This window comes from Mustela nigripes, chromosome 3 (genome assembly GCF_022355385.1).
Source record: "Mustela nigripes isolate SB6536 chromosome 3, MUSNIG.SB6536, whole genome shotgun sequence".
NCBI lineage: Eukaryota > Metazoa > Chordata > Mammalia > Carnivora > Mustelidae > Mustela > Mustela nigripes.
The window spans coordinates 2,400,047-2,421,022 of record NC_081559.1 but is presented as its reverse complement, the minus strand read 5'-3'; the positions used below and the strand labels follow the sequence as shown (position 1 = coordinate 2,421,022).

At 42.9% G+C, this 20,976-nt stretch overlaps 1 protein-coding gene and 2 long non-coding RNA genes across 6 annotated transcripts in view; 2 read left to right on the top strand and 1 right to left on the bottom strand.

Annotated features, from left to right (window-relative positions):
- LOC132013387 (uncharacterized) overlaps positions 1-16,153 on the top strand; it is a 59,348-nt gene extending 43,195 nt beyond the window's left edge. Inside the window, exons 6-7 of the long non-coding RNA XR_009402997.1 lie at positions 2,323-2,423; positions 14,852-16,153. This is a non-coding gene — a long non-coding RNA (uncharacterized LOC132013387). The remainder of the gene's footprint in view (positions 1-2,322; positions 2,424-14,851) is intronic.
- A 176-nt stretch (positions 16,154-16,329) lies between these two features.
- On the bottom strand, positions 16,330-20,753 carry LOC132013386 (uncharacterized). Of its 2 annotated transcripts, none has more exons than XR_009402996.1 (3): positions 20,394-20,753; positions 19,201-19,771; positions 16,330-17,778 (listed from the first exon to the last, which is right to left on the bottom strand). It is a non-coding gene; the product is annotated as an uncharacterized LOC132013386 (long non-coding RNA). The 2 variants fall into 2 exon arrangements; XR_009402995.1 differs by having other exon boundaries at positions 16,331-17,783.
- The window catches only part of SLC40A1 (solute carrier family 40 member 1), a 23,007-nt gene continuing 21,955 nt past the window's right edge, over positions 19,925-20,976 (top strand). Inside the window, exon 1 of one of the 3 annotated variants that reach the window (XM_059393041.1) lies at positions 19,925-20,078. In XM_059393041.1, coding sequence (XP_059249024.1) covers positions 19,940-20,078 — 139 coding nt within the window. In that variant the 5' untranslated portion in view covers positions 19,925-19,939. Of the gene's footprint in view, positions 20,079-20,216; positions 20,308-20,976 lie in introns of those variants that run through there. The other 2 variants (XM_059393044.1, XM_059393043.1) reach the window with 2 other exon arrangements.

Here is a 20,976-nt window from a genome sequence, read left to right as displayed (position 1 = left end):
GCGTTGTCATGTTCTCCTGTTCTTTCCCATTTGATTTCAAGACGGCTGCTCTGTCTGATCTCGCTAGTTTCATCCTTGGAAACTAGGAAAAAAGAGGCAATCATAAGAGGGATGAAACATCCATGTCTTTTTTGTTTTTCTTCCCTGGATGAATATATGTGTAACAAAATTAAAATATTTTAATTTAACAAAGTGCATTTAAGCAATAATGAGCAACATAAGAAGATATATATTTCATTTGTAAATAAAAATTGCAAATGGTCAGTATTTTGGAATAATGCATACTTTGGGGGGAATATATTAATTCTTATATAGGAGGGGGGAAAGAGAGAAAGACATGGGTTTTTATTTTTCATTCAATTTTCTATTTTTTACAACTATTATAAAATGAAGATCTACATTGAGCTTTTTCAAATTTCCAGCAAAAGGCCCTCCCAACTTATCCATTTCTAACCAAAGTCTTCATGTTGTACGCTTTAAATATAAGTCTTAGGTTTCAAAATAATCATTGTTTTATATTAAATACAGACCGTGGGAATAATGCTAATATACTTCTCTGTTAAGGGCCTTGTTAGACACAACCATTTTTTAAAACTAATATTGGCTTCTGCCTTCTTGGTGTTTTTCTTGGCATTTTTTTCTCTTTTTGGCAGGGAAGATAGGTAGGTTTACACCATTTGTGGGACTGGACCTCAATGTACTATAGTAACAAATGGACTCAGAAGGAGACCTAAAAAGCCTGAGGCACCAGGAGCCAAGCCTGGCCTGGATTTAAGCAGCAGAAATGGATGGGGTCCTTGAGGTAGCTTGTTGGTAGCCATTCTACCTTCTCATGTTCTAGACTAAACTTACTGAGTATCAGTGATCCCTGAGGACTCAGGTTCCTTCACAGAATGTGGACATTTCCTGGTGATTCTGAGCTACTTAAATCCCACAGTAGACTTGTGTCTCCAGAGCTGGTGACATAACACACAGAGATTGTGAGTGTATGGATAATGGCAGAAGATTTCTTCAGATTTATCTAAGTCTGGTTAGAGCGAACAGAATTAAAGTCATATTGACCTTGAACTTAATAGTGAGTCTAAGGGCCTTCCACATTATTCCTTTTAACCCAGTAGTCCTGTTAGTGTAAATATTTTATTAATTCTGAAAACATTAAAAGACCAAAGAAAGGCTTTAAAAACTATTACAGTAATAATACAGAATTATAATAATACAGAAGGCATCTGGGACTGGATGAAAATAATCATTATGAATGAAAACTATAGATATGTTTTTAGTCCTTAACATGTGTTAAGGTTTTAGAAAAGCATTAGGAGTAATTTGCTGTAATTGGAAGTACTTTCAAGTATTTGGATGAAAGGCACTTTGGGAAATAAAAAGGATGAGCTCTCTAATCCATAATAATAATAATAATTATTTGGCACTTTTATATGAGGAGTTCAATGTACATCAAATACATTAAATATCCCAACAGGCAGACTCTTTCCTAGATGACCAAACAAACAGGAACTGACTCACAAAAGTTCACAGGACAAGTTACCAACATAATTTGAATTTTAATCTGTGACTTGTTCCCAGTCCAGGTAGCTACCTGTGGTTATAAGCCTATGAGGTGCACACTTAGTAATTACCATTTATCCAGTAGTGACTAGGTACCAAGCACTGTAATGTGTGCCAGGTCTGAAGGTGAATGATACCTAGTTCTGCCTACAGGAAGCTCCCGGCCATTCTAGGTTCACCTAATCAGGCTGCAGCTGCCCGCGTGGCTTTTCTGGAAGGGCCTCCTGGGCTTTCCCCTGCCTCCAGCCTGGGAATCTCTCATAAAATAAATATGAGAAATACGTTTTAGAAGTAGACAGTTGCCTAGGCTCTTTGTGTATCATACACTAAAAATACAAAGGTACATGGATATGTGGGGTGAGGCCATGACTTTTTTGATGTAAATGTATAGCAATATCCTTTTGGGAAGTTTTCAAATATTAAATTATTAACCAACCAAATGTATTATCACCGTTCTTTTTAAATTATTTTCTTCTTTTCATTGAAACAGTGAATGCTGCTCTGCTCTCCAGCCAGTTGCTTCTCAGCCGGGTGGTTCTTGCCACCCGGTGGGCTCCCTGGGCTGTCTTCCTCTCATAAATGTATTTCATGTTTGTTTCTGACTTTGAAGACGGAGGGTTCTTAGAAAATTCTTTTCCCCTTTTCTGTGGGCTAGATAATCCAGTGATCATCTGTTAACTTCCTTGTCTTACAGACAGAGACTCCTGAATGTTAGATAAGAGGAACTTACAACTGGATACTTTTCAACTATTCCCTCAGGTCCTAATTTATTGCTGGAGATGCGCGAGGACTTCTGTTCCCATCAACACTGGGCGTAAACTTCTTGAAAGAATGAAACGGCTACCAATGACAATCCCAAGGTATTGATCCTTATTATTCATAAACTTTTCATATTACATGTTGATTCTATAGTATATTCATAGTCCAATTAAATGGTTTTTGAAAAGATACTTGGAACACAGTGGTGGTTGCCAGAGGTGGGGAGTGGGTGGTGGGCAAAGTGGGGAAAGGAAATCAAAAGATACAAACTTTCAGTCACAAAATTAGTAAGTCATGGCATGTAATGCACAGCGCGGTGGCTGTAGTTAATAATACCGTATTGCGTATTTGAAAGCCACTAAGAAAATAGAGGGGCACCTGGGTGGCTCAGTCAGTTAGGTGTCTGCCTTTGGCGCAGGTCATGATCCCAGGACCCTGGACTTGAACCCTACATGGGAGTCTGCTTCTCCCTCTCCCTCTCCACCCACCGCTCACGTGCACACACACACACTCTCTCTCTCTTTCAAGTACATAAATAAAATCATTTTTTTAAAGTTCTCATCACAAAAATGATAAATTTTGCAACTATGTATGGTGACAGATGTTAATTCGACTCATTGTGGCAATCATTTCACAATATATGCAACTATCAAATCATTATGTTGTACACCTGAAAGTAATATAATAGATATAAATTATATCTCAAGAAAAAATTAAATTTGGAGTGAAGTCATGTCACGTCCAAAAGACCTCATAGGTATTTGGGGGTAATTTTTTTTTTTTTTTTAACCACTGTTCCGTTTTAGCAGAGATAATGATTATATGGTTACACGTGTCTCCAGAATGAGTTTTGCGCATATATTTTAATGTGGGTGTTTTGTGCTAGAAATTTGCAGTAGTTCTGACAAAAGAATGAAGCTCAGCCTCTAAAATACAGAAGCTTTTTCCTGTGTCCTCGGTCTTCTTACCTCCTCCTTGCTTTCTACCTCATGCTGGGGATTGACCAGCATCTTCACTTGGTTTAAAGACTCGACAGCTTGAGCAGAGATGGTTCCCTCCATTCCCACCCAGATGACTTGCTGTTGGTTTTTCTCTTCCACGGTTGTTAGCAGGGTTCATTAAAATTTTTACTCTACACAGAGGTACTAAAATCTTTTCCCCTCAGTTTTTGATAGGCTGTAAGCGGCCTATTGAGGAAGAAGTTAAGCAGTGAGATAGTATCATAAAGATATTGTACTGCTACCGATAATAGGGACAGTTAACGTGCATTCCTGTTCCTTAACTAGTCAAAGATTTATGTTGTATTTGAGAATTCTTCATATTCAACAGAGAATTTTGCAGCTACATTTATTTCCCTCCATATTGAATTTCTTCCAATGAAATTAGCCAATCAACAGATGGCACACTTAATCCATTTAGAATGCAAATCCACTGGCCTTTTCTCCTGTTTTCACTAGCAAACTAAATTCTTCCTCTTTACTTCTCCTCCTCAAAGTGCATATCTCATGAGTTCAGAAAGGAGAAAAATCTCCATTGTTTATTTTTTGGGTTCTCAACATCACTCATTTTGAAGATAAGGGCCAGCCAGCCATTCCCGGAACCTAAGCTCTGACAATATGGTGCTGCTCAGGGGAGTGACCTCTTGCGACTTCGGGTTGTGCGCTTGTTTATAAGGCGTTCTTGTGGGTGCAGGAGCCTGGAGTACGGCCTGCAACAAGTCTTCATCCTGTCTTCAATTCTCTAAGCCTTTTCTTTATGTAGGTAATATTCAGACATTGTTCCCTTTAAGAGGACAAGACACTTGAGGTCACGCAATATATTATTACATAATGAAGGCTGATTTTGATAGTTTTACATATTATTATTAATCATGCATTCATTCTAAAAATACTTATTGCACATCTTTTATGTGCCCAGACTGTCCCAATTTGAAGATTCTAAGTATTTCAGGGATTTCTATTTTTATGGACTATTGATTGTAGTCCATAATGTAGTCTTGTCTATTTAGGATCCGAAGCAGGGGGGCGCGCGGGACTTTCCAGTAGCTCCCCGAGTCTTGTACGCCAGGTCCGCACGTCAGTGGGGTGCAGGAGGTCCGAGCAAAGGGTGGGGCCCCCTGCGGAGCGGCCGCCAGTGGGTGTCCGCTCTCCGCCCTCCCCAGCCTCCCTTCTCCCACGGTCTGAGGGACTAGTATGTCCACCCTGCGTGGGTCACAGCGTATGTAAGCCTCACTGGGTGGGGGTCTTGTCTGTCCTGTTCCCGTACGTATTTCCACTTCTTGGCCAGTGTCTGCCACCTAGCAGGAGCGGCATTCGTGAGGGCGCACAGGAAGGCCGCGGGCCGCCCTCTCGCAGCTCCTCCAAGAACGTGTGGAAGGCGGTGCTCCTCTCCGGACCGGAGAGGGAAGGGGGTCGGTCATACTTCACACAGAGACTGACAAAACCGTACTTCTGTGTTTTTCCTCAGTTTATGTCTCCTTTCATTGCTCTCTCATTTGATTAATTTATTTTTATTTCTTTAATGTTGATAATATAGCAGAATACTGGAGACCCAATTCCATAGTCTTAGCTCCTAAAAAATCTGAACAAAGTAACAAAATTTAAATATGTTTTATTGGTAAAGGGGAAAGGTAAACCACAGGGAATTTTTCTATGCCTGGACTTCGTGGTGCTTATTTCAGTTCATCTAAAGATCTGGAGGATTATTAAGGAAAAGCAGGAACTTTAAACTGAAATTTTACTCACACATTTTTTAGGAGTCACAGTGGTTCCGAGGAATGCGTGAAGGCTCCTGCTACACGGTGGGGTAAGCTTTCATTCCTCGCGGTCTGAATATCTGGTGCTTGCAAGAGAGATGCCCCTTGCAAAACTGCGTGTGGTTCTGCAGTGCTACTTCTAACCAGCGAGGGAACAGGGTCAACACAACCTTTCCCGTAATCCGTACACCCTGAATGCTCCAGCCACTCATACTGTCCTTCCCCATGGACGCTAGGTAGAGGCCAGCTGTGGAGAAGCACTCAGCCATGGCTGGTCTGAGAAGATAATGGGTCTGTTTGCAGTTCTTTGTTGCTGTCTGCGCTCTCAGGAGGGCATTGAGTACAGAGTTACTGAGACAGAGTGGGTGCTACCTTGTATGCATGACAGACCACGCTGTCTATTTTAAGCCAAATGTGAGAAGATAAAGTCCATTAGGGAATTACTACTGCTTAAGGTTTTAGTTTCTTAACTCTCAGGCCCAGAAACTTAGTAAAATGCTTCCCCAGAGGTCTAATCCTTAATTTCTTTGTCTAAAAAATGGCATAATAATTACACTTACTTACTTCGTGGGGGTTTACTATGAAAACTAAATGATTTGGTAGTACTTAAAGGAACATCAGGCACATAGCAAGTGCTCTGCAGGCGTTAGCTATTATTTTTTTATTGTTATAACTCGATCGTATTTGCTAAACTCAGGGATCTGGTTTCTTCTGCTTTTTTAATTTTCAGAGAGGCATGTTCCTTTCCAGGAAAAAGAATACTTCCTCATACTTTCTCTGCCCAGCACCATGTGATCTGCAAAATTAAATCAATTAATACCAGATTACTTGGTGAAAATTAAATGGAAGAAAGTAAGTTAGATGGCTTTAAAGGATTTTTCAAGTACGTGTGGCAAAGCCAAATGATGTATTTACTATGGTGAGCTTTCTAGGGCTACCTGTCAGGTCGTGCTGATGACTTTCTGTCTCTCTCTCCATCTCCCTCTTTCCTTGGTCCCTCCCTCCTCGGTAGGGACCACCTCTTTCATAGGAGGGTTTAATCTTGCTAGAGGGCCTTACCATACCCTAAGACAGCCGCAGATCTATCATGACTTTGGGTCCTCTAGCCGCCTGCCAAGTGATCACACATTGTGCTATATTATATCCAAACCTTTCATCTGGAGGGCAGACACAGAAGGGAAGTGTGCCTTCATCGACTTCATGAAGACGGGAAGAAAAATTCGTAGGGTAATTGCTATCCAACCGCTTCTGGTTTCTTTGGTTACTGAAGTTGAATCGTGGCTTTTTTATCTTAGATATCGTCTTTCATGTTACTTTTGCATATGAAAAAGTTTCGCTCTCCCGTTGTAATGATGAAATGTATCTTATTATTGGATGTTATAATTTCCCTTACTTGTGTACACTCTCCCTCAATGTCACATAATGCTATTTCTGCCATACGTGACATTCATCTTTGCATACGTAACTGATAACCAAAATTTAATCAGTTTCCAAAGAATTTTTATTACAAAGTATTACCTGGAAGGCGTGTGGTAGAAATGCGATAGGTGCTTTGCTTCAGCACTCACCACCACCTTGTGTTTGACCCTGAAAAAAGTCAGTGCCTGGGAAAAGTCCGATGTTATTTCTTTCTGATGAAAGAAACTCAATTATGATTGATTATTAATTTGCTAAGGCTGCTAACAAAGTACCGTCAACTGGGTGGTGTAGAACAACAGCACTTTACTGTCCCACAGTTCTGGGGGCTGGAAGTCTGGAAGAGCGGTGCGGCCACAGCGGAGGCTGTGAGGGAGCTTGTTCCCTGCCTCTATCCTGGCTTCCGGTGGTCCGTTAGCAGTCTTTGGGGTTCCTTAACATGCAGACCCCTACTTTTATCCTCACATGGCATTCTTCCTGACTGTGTGTGTTCTCAAACTGTCCCCTCCTGGTCATCTCGGAATAAGGGCCTACCTCACTGCAGCACAAACTCATCTTGGCTAATCACACTTGTAAAAATCCTCTTGCATAAAGGTCACATTCTGTGGTACCAGGGGTTAGGGATCAACATAGGAGTTGTGGGGGGACATAGTTCAGCCCATTCATAATTACAGTCCTCTAACTCCCATTTTTAAATGTTCCTGAGCAATGGGGCCTTTCTCTTGGGCTTGTGTTTTACTTATAAATATATAAAGAAACAATTACTGGAGAAAAATAGACAAATGAACCCACTAGCCAACAACGCGCTGCCAGACAGTGATCTCATTGCTCGGTTGGCAAGTTGATGAGATAGGCTTCGTTTCATAAGCACCAATTCAGACATGATATTCTCTTACATCCTGACAAGTGTCTAACACCCAAGTAAATTATAATGTGGAAAAGAAGTTCTTAAAAAAAAGAATAAGCAGACAAAAGAGAAAAAATCAAATTTGGAAATCTTCAGATTTTAAATAATCTTAGTAGGAAACCATAAGGGAATTGCCCATCCTGCATTCTGTGAAATTGTTTCAGTCTTATCAAGAAGAGCTTATACCTTATAAACTTCACTTTCATACCGAAATCATGCTTATTATTTACTAGAGTGATAAAGTGATTACTGGTGATGACTTATCACATTACCACATAGTGTAAAAAGCACATACTGTAAAATGTATGGAAAAACCTATCAATGATAACTGAAGATATTTTTAACAGTTAACCTCTTAGAGGATAGAACATTTAAAAGTGAATGACTTTTAATTTTAATGTATTGGCTATTTTTTAAAGGTAGAGATGAGATGAGAGTTTTGGTTTGATAGCCAGGTTTACTCTGATATGTCTGTCTCTTATGAAATATAACATTTGGAGGTTCAGTTATAATGAGAAATGGACAAATTACATTCTTATCATTTTATCCAAATTATAATCTTTAATAATCATTTGAAAATTACTGGAAACAGATTTTTTTTTTGAAGAGACATTTTACTCTGAGATATCTTAGTATAATATGGACCGTTTTTAGTATTGTTTATGTTTGATGACTATCACCTAAAAAAGTGTATCTGAAAACTGTGCAACATTAGGCTTACTGGTCCTAACAGTCTGGAGAATCTTGCAAGTCTGTAACACCCCATCAAGTCATTGCTACCCCATGGACTACTACTTCCTGAAACCCTGTACTTCCTCATTTAAACTGAAAACAGTGTTTGAGACCAAGCTTGTGTTTTCATAAACAAGTAGTTTACATTGAATTTCAAAGGGTTGGTTTCCACTTTTTTGAAAGCTTCTATGATAGATATACTAGATATAGTATCTAGTACTTCTATGGTACTCAAAAGTAGTTTGAATTTTTCACTTTTTGTTTCATGATTTTGTTCTTGTGGACACTGAGTAGTAGGGAAACCATGAACTCAAAATATTCTTGTATTCACAATAAAAGACGTGTTTTCAAAAAAAGTCCAGATCACAAACTATTTCTATTTATTTGAGTAGATTTGATTCCCTTTATGAAGGCAAAAAGCCATTCAAATACAGCTCTTCAGAAATGCTGACAAAAGCACAGGTACTGACAAAAATTTAGAAGGATTAGAAATTTAGAAGTTCTTTTCCTTGAATTATACACACCATTTTCATTAAACATTTCCTTAGTTCTGCAGTCAGGCTTGGCAGTGGTACCTAAAAGTACCAATGTTGTACCTAGTTAGAGCCAAGGAGTGTCAACAGAACTCCGGCTTCTAGCAAGCTGTTCAGGTGATTCCAGTAGCACAGTAAGCTGGGGGATAGCAAAGCCATTCTCGTCCAACGTCTTCTTTGCTAAGAGAATCCCTATTTAGATATTCTCTGGAAATGTCATGATCTCAGGGAAAATAGTTCTAGTTTTTTGGTGTAAGAACAAGCATGTGTCCCAGCTCTGACCAATGAAGTGTAAGGGAAAATCCTGTAAGGGATCTCCTAGGGAATATTTTCGCTTCTGGTGAGAGGCAGGAGGCTAAGGGAAGCTCTTGCCCTGTACCACTCGCTGTTCCTGTCTTTGAACGTGGTTGCAGAAGGACGTGATATTGGGACTCCTGCAATGATCTTGCAACCCAAGTTAGTCCAAGAGACTAACTTTTTTAAAAAATTTTCATTCCCATGTAGTTAACATAAAGTGTTGTACTAGTTGCAGGTGTACAATATAGCGACTCACCGATTCCATACATCGCTGGGTGCGCTTAAGATAAGTGCACTCTTAATCCCCTTCACTCATTTCAGCCACCTCCCCCCTCTTCTCTCTGGTAACCACCAGTTTGTTTTCTATAGTGAAGAGTCTGGTTTTTGTTTTGTATCTCTCTTTCTTTTTTTCCTTTATGCATTTGTTTTGTCTCTTAAATTCCATGAAAGAGTGAAATCATATGGACTTTGCTTTTCTCTGAGTGGCTTATTTCCCTTAGCATTATACTCTCTAGATCCATCCATGTTGTTGCAAACAGCAGGATTTCATTCCTTTTTATGGCTGAAGAATATTCCATTGTATATAGATGCCACTTCTTCTTTATTCGTTCATTTACTGATGAACACTTGTGCTACTTCCATAATTTAACTATTGTAAATAATGCTGCAGGAAACATAGGGGTATATCTCTTCAAGCTAGTAGTTTCATATATTTTGGGCAAATAACTCATAGTGTAATTGATGGATAATATGGTATTTTTATTTTTTAATTTCTATTTTTAATTTTTTGAGGAACCCCCACACTGTTTTCCACAGTGGCGTCACCAGTTTGCATTCCCACCAATAGCACACAAGGGTTCCTTTTTCTCCACGTCCTCGCCAACACTTGTTGTTTCTTGTGGGTTTGTTTTTAGCCATCCTGACAGGTATGAGGTGGTATCTCATTGTGGTTTGGATTTACATTTCCCTGATGATGAGTGATGTTGAGTATCTTTTCATGTGCCTGTTGGCCATCTGGATGTCTTCTTTGGAGAAATGTCTGTTCATGTCTTCTGCCCATTTTTTAAACTGGATTATTTGTTTTTCAGATGCTGAGTTGTATAACTTCTTTATATGTCTTGGATACTAACTTTTTATCGGATACGTCATTTACGAATACCTTCTCCTATTTGGTAGGGAATGTCTTTTAGTTTTGTTGATTGTATCCTAAGCCTTTTATTTCGATGTAGTCCCAGTAGTTCATTTTTTCTTTTGTTTCCCTTGCTTCAGAAGACTTAACTAGAAAAAATGTTGCTACGGCCAATGTCAAAGAAATTACTGCTTGTGCTCTCTTCTAGGAGTTTAATGATTTCAGGTTTCACATATAGGTCCTTAACCCAACTTGAGTTTAGTTTTGTGTATGCTCAAAGAAAGTGGCCCAGTTTCATTTTTTGGAATGTAGCTGTCCAGTTCTCACAGCAGCATTTGTCAAAGAGATTTTTTTCCCCCCATGGCATATTCTTGCCTCTTTTCTGGAAGATTAATTGGCCATATAATTGTGGATCTATTTCTGGGTTTTCTGCTCCCTTCCATTGATCTGTGTGTCTCTTTTTCTGCCATTACCATACTGTTTTCATTACTACAGCTGTGTAATATAACTTGAAGTCGAGAATTGTGATGCCTCCAGTTTTGTTTTTCTTTTTCAAAATTGTTTTGACTATTTTGCATCTTTTGTGGTTCCATACAAATATTAGGATTGTTTGTTTTAGCTCTGTGGAAAATGCTATTGGTACTTTGGTAGGGGTTGCATTAAATGTGTAGATTACTTTGGGTAGTATAGACATTTTGATAATATGTGTTATTCTAATCCACAAGCATGGAATGTCTTTCCATTTCTTTGTGTTGTTTTCAATTTCTTTTGTCAGTCCTTTATAGTTTTTAGACTAGAGATCTTTAGCCTTTCTGGTTAATCTTATTTCTGGTTATTTTATTATTTTTTGGTGCAATTGTAAATAACATTGTTCTCTTAATTTCTTTTTCTGCTACTTCATTAATAGTGTATAGAAATGCAACAGATTTCCATACATTGATTTTGTATTCTGAGACTTTACAGAATTCATGTATGAGTTCTAATAGTTTCTTGTTGGGGTCTTTAGGGTTTTCTATATATAGTATCATGTCAGCTGTAAAGAGTGAAAGTTTTCCTTCTTCCTTACCAATTTGGATGTCCTTTATTCCTTCTTGTCTGATTGCTGTGGCTAGGACTTCTAGTACTATGTTGAATAAAAGTAGTGAGAGTGGACATCCTTGTCTTGTTCTTGACTCTTTGGGTAAAACTCTCAGTTTTTCACTATTGATTATGATGTTGGCTGTGGGTTTTTCATATAAGGCCTTTATTATGTTGATGTATGTTGAGGGTTTTTATAGTTTTTATCCTTTTTCTTATTGAGGTAATGTATCCCATTGAATGATTTGTAAATACTGAACCATCCTTGCATTCTGGAAATAAAACCACCTTATCATGGTGAGTGATTTTTTTAAATTGTATTGTTGGATTCAGTTTCCTAGTATTTTATTGAGGATTTTTGCATTTATGGTGATCAGAGATATTGGCCTTTGATTCTCTTTTTTTGTGGTATCTTTGTCTTCTTTTGGTATCAGGATAATGCAGGTCCCAGAGAATGGATTTGGAAGTTTTCCTTCCTCTTCTACTTTTTTCAAAACATTTGAGAAAAATAGATGTTAACTCTTCTTTAAATGTCTTCTTTAAATGATAGAATTGACCTGTAAGGCCCTCTGGTCCTGCATTTTTGTTTGCTGGGATTTTTGATAACTGATTCAGTTTCATTGCTGCTAAAAGGTGTTCAAATTTTATATTTCCTCTTGCTTTAGTTTTGGTAGTTTATATGTTTCTAGGAGTTTATCCATTTCTTCTAGGTTGTCTAATTTGTTGGTATATAAATTTTCATAATATTCTCTGTCAATCCTTTGTATTTCTGTGGTGTCGATTGTTAGATATCCTCTTTCATTTCTGATTTTATTTATTTGAGTCCCCTCTCTTTTTTTTTTATTTTTTTATTTTTTTTATTTTTATTTTAAAAGATTTTATTTATTTATTTGGCAGACAGAGATCACAAGTAGGCAGAGAAGCAGGCAGAGAGAGAGAGAGAGAGGAGGAAGCAGGCTCCTTGCCGAGCAGAGAGCCTGATGTGGGGCTCGATCCCGGAACCTTGGGATCATGACCTGAGCCGAAGGCAGAGGCTTTAACCAACTGAGCCACCCAGGCGCCCCTAGTCCCCTCTCTTTTTTGATTCAGGAGTCTGGCTAGATGTCTGCCAATTTTGTTGATTTTTTTTTTTTTTTTTTTTTTTTTTTTTGCAAAGGACCAGTTTCTCTTTTCATTGATCTGTTCTATTTTTTTTTCTAGTTTCTGTATCATTTATTCCTGCTCCAATCTTTGTTATATCATTCCTTCTGCTGGTTTTGGATTCTGTTTGTTCTTGTTTTTTCCTAGCTCCTTTAGGTGTAAGTTTAAGTTGTTTATTTGAGAGTTTTCTTGCTTCTTGGAATATGCTTGTGTTGTTACAAACTTCCCTCTTAGAAGTGTTTTTGCTGAATCCCACAGATTTTGTACCACAATGTTTTCATTGTCTCTATGCATTTTTAAAATTTCTTCTTTGATTTCTTGGTTGATCTGTTCATTGTACAGTAGAGTGTTATTTAATCTCCATGTACTTTTGTTCTTTCCAGATTTTTTCTTGTGATTGATTTCTGGTTTCATAATGTTATGGTCAGAAAAGATGTATGATATGATTTCGATCTTTTTGAATTTGTTGAGACTTGTTTTGTGACCTAATATGTGATCGAGTCTGGAAAATATTACGTATGCTCTTGAAAAGCATGTGTATTATGCTGTTTTAGGTTGGAATGTTCTGAATATATCTGTAAATCCATCTATTTTAGTGTGTCATTCAAAGCCATTGTTTCCTTGTTGATTTTTTGTTTACTCTTTCCATTGAGGTAAGTTGGGTGTTAAAGGTCCCTTATTATTATTGAATTTCTACCTATTCTTTCCGTTAGGCTTGTTACTAACAGTTTTGTGTATATGAGTACTCCCATGTTAGGTGCATAAATATTTACAATTGTTATATCTTCTTGTTGGATTGTCCCCTTTATGATGATAAAGTGTCCTTCTTTATCTCATGTTACAGCAAGAGACTCATTTCTTAACAGTGGACCAGCAAATACAATTTAAGTTCAAAGATTCTAGGCTATTGTTTTTCAGGTTGTTTTTCAGAGTCCATAGTCTCTCATGGTTCACCTCCCCTTCCAATTTCCCTCAACTCCCTTCTCCTCTCTAACTCCCCATCTGAGGGTTTTGAAGGGGAGGGGGTGGGAGGTCGGGGTACCAGGTGGTGGGTATTAGGGAGGGCACGGATGGCATGGAGCACTGGGTGTGGAGCAAAAATAATGAATACTGTTATGCTGAAAATAAAAAATAAATTAAAAAAAAGATTCTAGGCTAAATATCAGAAGGATCTCCGTACCCTTTTTAATTATAAAAGAAAAAGGATTCCAGTACATAAGTTTCCTGTCCCTTGAAGGGGCAATAGCTTCATAAGGATGATTTGAACAGTATTTATACAATATTTATATCCAGAAGTAATCTGTTATATATCAGAAGGATAGTTTTACCAATAAGCCTTATAGACACTTCAGAAATGCGCAGCCGCTCCTCTGCTGGCCGAGCGGACAGTGAATGGATCTGGATGGACGTTCATGTCCCGCTGCGTAAGCTTCACTGTCTTTCACGGGCATGTCTGGCAGAGAACTGCAAGTAGTTTGAGCTGGGAGTGTCCGAACAGCTGGAAGTTATTTTGGTCTTTTTCTGCATGGAGATAGTGTCTATTCAGTCTGACAAAAAGGCACAGTTAGGATACTTCTGGGATATTTGTATCATGGAGCCTTTCCAGGCCCCACGGCTTACAAGGCAGCTCAGAGCAAACGGCAGGGTGACCCGAGCAGTGTCTGAAGTACGCGAGCAGGAGAAATCAGTAGAGTTGTCGTGTGCGTAAAAGAAGTTCTCAGGCGCCTGGGGGGTTCAGTGGGTTAAAGCCTCTGCCTTCTGCTCAGGTCATGGTTCCAGAGTCCTGAGATTGAGCCCCGCATCAGGCTCTCTGCTCAGCAAGGAGCCTGCTTCCCCCCACCCAACGCCACCTGCCTCTCTGCCTACTTGTGATCTCTGTCTGTCAAAGAAATAAAAAAAAATCTTTAAAAGAAAGAGAGAGAGAAAAGAAACATAACTTGGAGCTTCAGATTCCAAATCCTGTGGCCTTCAGTTTAAACTTTTGTATCCCAAGTTCCTATATGGGAGAATCTGACTGGCCCCCTGGTTTGGATACCCTCTCCAATGATCTGTGCCGTGGCGGGATTTCCCTGATGCAATAGTTTCCAAAGGGGGTCACTTGTAAGATGTTGTCTGGTGAAACAAGATTTCAAAATTCTAACTGCAACTTACCGCTAATATTTACTTCATTCTCACCTCACCTGGCAAGCACAAAGCTGTCCTGCTTAAGAGCCAAATGTCCCGCATTTGGCTCCTCTGCTGGCCGAGTGGACAGTGTATGGATATCTCTTATATCTCTTGTAACAAATCCATAACCATTACTTCCAGAGGTCATGCAAGGGACATGTTCAAGTACAAGACTGAACACAGGGGCGCCTGGGTGGCTCAGTGGGTTAAGCCTCTGCTCAGGTCATGATCTCAGGGTGCTGGGATCGAGCCCCGCATCGGGCTCTCTGCTCAGCAGGGAGCCTGCTTCCCTCTCTCTCTCTGCCTGCCTCTCTGCCTACTTGTGGTCTCTCTGTCAAATAAATAAATAAAATCTTAAAAAAATTTTTTTTCAACAGTTTGAAAGAGAAAATGTTCCAGACTTTCTTCGGGGCCAGATAATACATTCAAATTAGGATAAACATCACGTTAAGGTAACTCCTGAGATTTTAGCAAGAAACTCTTTCCAAATACCCAGATGGCCGGTGCAGGATAAACCCGCGATGGGCAGATGAAAACACTCGATTTGTTGTGATCCAAGTGCCACTTGAGCTGGTCAACTGCTTAAAAAATGAGGCTTTTCAGTAGACTGAGGAGACTCCTGTGACACAAATCTGCATCTTTCCTCAAGCATTTGCGGCCACATCCCCGGAGCTCCGGAGGCCGGGCTCTGGCACAGTGATGCTCGCTGTCCCCGCATCAGGCTGTCACACCGTCAAGGGCGACCCGCCGCGCCCGGGAAGGCAGAGCAGACGCGTCTCGAGTCACTGGTGCTGAGGAGAGACGACTGACCTCCTTAATGACAGCCTGCCTCCTCGTAAACCGGTCATCGCAGTCTAGGCGTTGTTTGCTGGCAGTTTTACGTGAGTCAAAACATGAATGTGTTCTAAGCTGACCTCCGAGGAGCGCGTTATTATCGTTTTCAAAGGATGGAGCTGTCTTCGTGCCGACGACAACACAGAGTCGGTGACACGACAGGCGCACACCGTGTGACCACAGGAAACGGGAGGCTGGGCCTGCCCGCGCCGTCCACCCGAAGGGAAGGGCGCGGGCAGACGAGGGAGGACAGGGACGGACACACAGTCGGTGCAGACGGACGGCCCGGTCGGCCCGAGTGGGCCCAGAGCAACGGCTGCGGCCAGCCCGAGCCCGACTCCGAAATTCCCCAATCGGATGAAGCCCGCAGGTGTCCGGACGCGTTCTTCCAGACGGACCGCCTGGACGGCCTGCCTGGACGGCTCCTCGCCCGCCGGTGCGAGCGGCGCGTCGGACGCGTTACGTTGTTGGCTACGGCACATAGTGTGTACACACGCACGCACTCACGCGCACACGCACTCACGCACGCACGCACACGCGACCGCACATGTGGCAGCATCTACTGAGGACGGGTGCGGCGCGCAGCGCGGAGATTCCGGGCCGCGCCGTTTCGGCCGCGCTCCCTGCGCTTCACATGAAGACGGACCAGACGATTCCGTGCCAACAATAATTTAAGTGCGGAAGCGCCAAAATAGTTACCAAACCCAGGTCCCTTACTTGGGGATACTATTTTTCAGGTTATGAATATTCGGATCCAGTAGATAGTCTAAAAATCCGTAAGGATTATCTGTTGTCGTAATAACTCCAGATTCCCTAGAGGTATCCCAATGGAATCAATTCACGTGCAAAATCAAGTATAGACAAAATCACCCTCCATTCCTCTCGAAGGAAATAAAACCCATAGATAGATAGATAGATAGATAGATATAGATATGTGCAATATTTACTGAGATTTCATTCCATACTACTATTGCAACTCGGGTTTTTAAAAAGTTTCATTTACTTAGTATTTTAGGAATCCATGTTTTTTTTAAAGATTTTACTTATTTGTTTGTTTGACAGAGAGAGAGAGAAAGATCACAAATAGGCAGAGAGGCAGGCAGAGACGGGGGAAAAGCAGAGAGGCCGATGCGGGGCTCCATCCCAGGACCCTGAGATCATGACCTGAGCCCAAGGCAGAGGCTTAACTGACTGAGCCTCCCAGGCGCCCTGGATCCATGTTGTTGAAGCGAATTTGAAGTTAGCAAATCCCGAGTTCAGTCTTTCTGTATGTACCGCAGGGATAATAACAGTACTACTTCATAGGGGTGTTATGAAGATGAAATGAGATAGTAGCTGACAAGCTCCTTGTTGAACGTCTGCCACTGTCTTGTGCTCCAAGTATATGGTGACTTTGTTATGTCCATGGCTCAGTGCAGATAACAACACAGTAAAACACTGTTTTCCTGACAGACGACCTTGGGAGGGGCCTTCTTACTGGATTTTTAACTACCCTTAACTGTTGAAGTAATCGCTCCAATCACTGTTTTCTAACTGCATCAGAGAGGAAGGCTTTGTCCAGGACACAGGATGTGGCTCTTCGTTATTGTGTCAGGATCTTTCTTATTCCACAGACTGAGCAATTTCAGGGACCCAAGACAAGGAGCATTGTCTAATCAGGATTTTATGTCCGTGAGACACAGTTACTTTCTGCTATACTATACTCATAATTGTCACGTTCATTGGGCACTTTATGAGACGTGAGGGACAAGTCAGCCGTGTGGGAGTCGCGTTTCTAGAAACGAACAGCATGGACGAGCAGACGCAGTGACCGCGTCACTAGGAGGTTGGGGTCGGAGGGAGCAGGAACACAGGGACTCTTGCACTGGACAGGCCAGCCGTGTCCCCAAGGGAACACTGAGGAATCTGACATTTTTATCAGGAGCCCAGAAGGCAAATGTCAGGCATAGTGCGTGGCCCGCGTGGTGGGAATCGGCTTCAAGGTGCTTAGAAACAGGCCGCGGTGTGGAGCAGCGGAGGTGAAAGACGGAGGCTCCCCAGTGTGCCACGCAGGAGCCCTTCGCTGACACGGGGGTCCCCTGTGCTGCTGCTGGGGGACCTGCAGCCAACCGTGCTGTTGAAACGGTGCCAAGAAGACCCGCGAAAGTGACCGAAGGCCGAGATCGCCGCCCTGTTTCCGTGGCCTGCGCAGGGTTAGGCTGAGAGGTCTTGGGACTGAGAAGGGACTTCGTGGCGACCTTGTGCTGTTACTTCAGAGCACAAGGGCGTGTATGTGACGCTGTAGCAGGAGAGAGTCCGGTTAGGCCGCTAAAGAAACTACCTGCGGCCAAGGTGGCACGAGTGAAACATTCCTGGACTGAGATGTGTGTGTTTTCTGGCTGCACGTGGAGAAAACTCAGTTGCATGTTTCATTTTCCAGAGAGTATGACGGGCAGGATGTCTCTCTTCCGCTTCCCAAATCCTTTCTAAGCTGTCCTAGAACAACAGTTGGTCTACGTTTATACCGGTGAACACTGTTACTGAAAAATGGCAAACTTCCCATACAGGAATAGATTTTTTTTTAAGGTAAACTTTACATAACGTACATTTCACCATTTTCGCCATTTTAAAGTACACATTTCAGTGACTTTTACTACATTCACAGTGTTGTGCAACCAGTACTGTTTTCTTGTTCCAGAACATTTTCATCAGCCCAAAGGGAAACCCCGTACACATTAAGCAGCCGCTGCCCGATCTTCCCTCCTCCCGGCCCCGGCCCCTGACAGTAACACCTTCTCTGTCTCTGTGGATTTGCCATGGGAACGTATTCCTTTTGGGATCTTCTGAATTCTGCATTTAATTTTCCAACTGGAACCTACAGACTACAGAGTGTGTGTGTGTGTGTGTGTGTGTGAGAGAGAGAGAGAGTGAGAGCAAGAGAGAGAAATGAGGAATGAGAGTCACTATTCATGAGAACCTTTGCAAGCTCAAGTCTATTTAAAATATCCAAACAAAATGAAAACCTGAGAGGACATGTATTTTTTCAGTTAGATGTCCATCACTTAAATTAGGTGTCAACTTAAATTTCTCAAAGGTTTAGTCAGTTACAGGTTATAGAAACATAAAACAGTTCTTGAAATATGTCTGTAATACTGAAAAGGGGGTTTGATGCAATGTAGCTTTATAACTCCTAAGTTGGGCTGAAAAGCTTCACAGCCATCAGAAAGCTCTGTTCTAGATCTGAGCTCTTCCTGTACTAGTCGATGATAACCCTGTGGCTTTTCTTCAGGGCAGTGCAGGGGTGACCATTCTTTATTCTGCATTTGTCTCGGTAAGCACATCAGACACAGCCGAGGAAACAGGATGCTGGCGGTAAGTGAAAAAGCAACCTAAAAATAATAAAAACCCCTTTTTCCCTCCCAACCATAAATACTTATCCATTTAAAATTAGAATATACTTTTTATTCTACTGGAATTTATAAAAAGTTAACCTATTCACAAACTTAAAACTTTGAAAATGAACTAGAAAATGGTTCTTAGGGCATCTGTGTCTTTGTAAACTGATTTAAAATTTGCATGGCTTGCTTAGTTATTACATTGATACAGAAGTTGTGTTTTCTGAGTTCTGGAAGAAATACATATTTTTGAGAGAAATTTTAATTTTCGGCCACTCAAATAATTCCTTGGAAGGAAGAGTAGCCTGTCGGGATGTGATTTAAGCAAACTGTGCTTTATGATCTTCAGTGTCAAGGCCAGGAGATTACTGTCATTATGCATTTTGTACATGTTTTGAGGACTTCTATTCCATTTTCATTTTCAATTCCTTTTTTTCCCATGAGCCTTAACTAATATATCCTGACTGTTTCCATTAATAAGGACCTAGGATTTCCCTGCCAAAGCTCAAACACCTCACCGGCTTTCGTGCCACGGATCTTGCCGATTTCGTTTTCAGACCATCTTTCTTACGTGCTTCACTGCAGTCTCCTGTCTGTTCGTTTTTCTTTTCGTTCTCTCGGTTTGGGCTTCTGGGCTGTCCTTGATGACAACAGGAAAGTCTCCATGTCACGTTTTGAGGTGTACATGGACTTAGCTACTCTTCCCACAAATACCTCTCAGCCAGTGTCAACCAGAAGCAATTTTTTTTTTTTTTTTTAAAGCGACGGGACCTCCTTTATGCCATTTGGACGCTGGGAACAGCACAGCGCTTCTCTTCTGCACGTGGAAATTAATTTAATGCACTTGGAGGTCCTTGCTGCTGAGAGACGCGGTGGCAAACATGCGAAATGTCATTAGCTTTTTTGCCTTGCTTGAGGAGCTTATCAACAAAATTCTTCTCCAGTAAGCCCTGGCCATCAGGTGCAGGGGTCCGTGGGCCAGCTCCCTCCTCCGGATCCCTGTTATTTTGTGGCTGCATGATCCTATTCTCCAACTTTAGAAGACAAACCGAAACTTCTCTTGGAGTAAAGACAAAGGGCTTTGAAGTCCTGCGGATAAAACAAGGGGGGGGGGGGGGCTTTAAAAGAGGGGAAAAAACCAGGAGCAGTTAGCAGCAGAAGCTCAACTGTAAAGCCCCTATCTCTGCCCTCCAGACCACATCCCAACGAGTCCCGCGGCGCCCCGCCCGCCGGCGGGCCGGGAGGCTCCCGACTCTGATGGTGCAGATACGGGGCTTGTACTTATCCGAGTCTCCTTCCCCGGGGGTGTCAGTCCGGCCTGGGCTCAGGGTGTGGAATCTGGCTGGAGAGTCAGGGTGTAGGACCCACTCCCGGGGCTTTGGCAAGATTGAGGAGGGTAAGGTCATGGGCTGGCAGGAGGGGCTGCTGTGCCCAGGGGCTTCGCACTGAGGGGAAAGGCAGAGTTCATGGGAGGCTTAGCCCGATGATGTTCGTTAGGTCATTCGCCCGCCGCTTCAGGAGGCCCCTGGATGGCCTTATCTGGACAGGTGCGGACCCGGGCCACAACTGGGACAACCGGTATTGCTGGAAGCGGCCTGTCCGACGCGGCGGCGCTCCGAGGACAGGTGGGGAAGGGAGGCAGGGGTGGGGGCGGGGTGAAGGTGACGAGCAAGACGGAAGGATGGGAAGGAAGGGTCTGCAGTGGCCGCACCTTGCCGCACCTCCGGAGGGATCTGGGGACCCGGTGCTGGGCGGGGAGTGGGTCCCCAACACCCTGCGCGGCGTCACTTTCCGCGCCTCCCTCTGCTCGCGGCGGCGGCTCAGCTCGGACCCCGGCGCCCCTTCCTGCGTCCGGTCCCCTCGGAGCAGCTCCGCGGCGCAGCGCCGGGACGCACTGGCGGTCCCGGTGCGGGCGGCCGGAGGGAAGAGCGGGGAGGCCGTCCCCAGCGTCCCGCGTCCAGACTCCCACGTTACAAACCCGGTCCTTGAAGCAGGGACGACCCCCGGCCCCAGCCCCGGCGGGCGCTCTGCCCGGGACCCCGCGGCCGGCCGCCTCGCCACGAGCCTCCCGGCCGCACCTGCCGGCTCGCGCGGCTCCGGGCCTGGCCCTGCGGCCCTGCGGGTCCGGCTCCGCGGTTCCGTCCCGCCTCCCGCGGCCTTCCCGACCCTCCGCCGCGGCCGGTCCCCGGGGGCTCCCGGCCCGAGGGCGCACAGGCGGCGCGGGGGGTGCGCCCCGGGGTCGGCGCGCGGCGGGCGGGCAGACGGCTCCTCCGGGGCGGGGCTGGGGGCGGCGC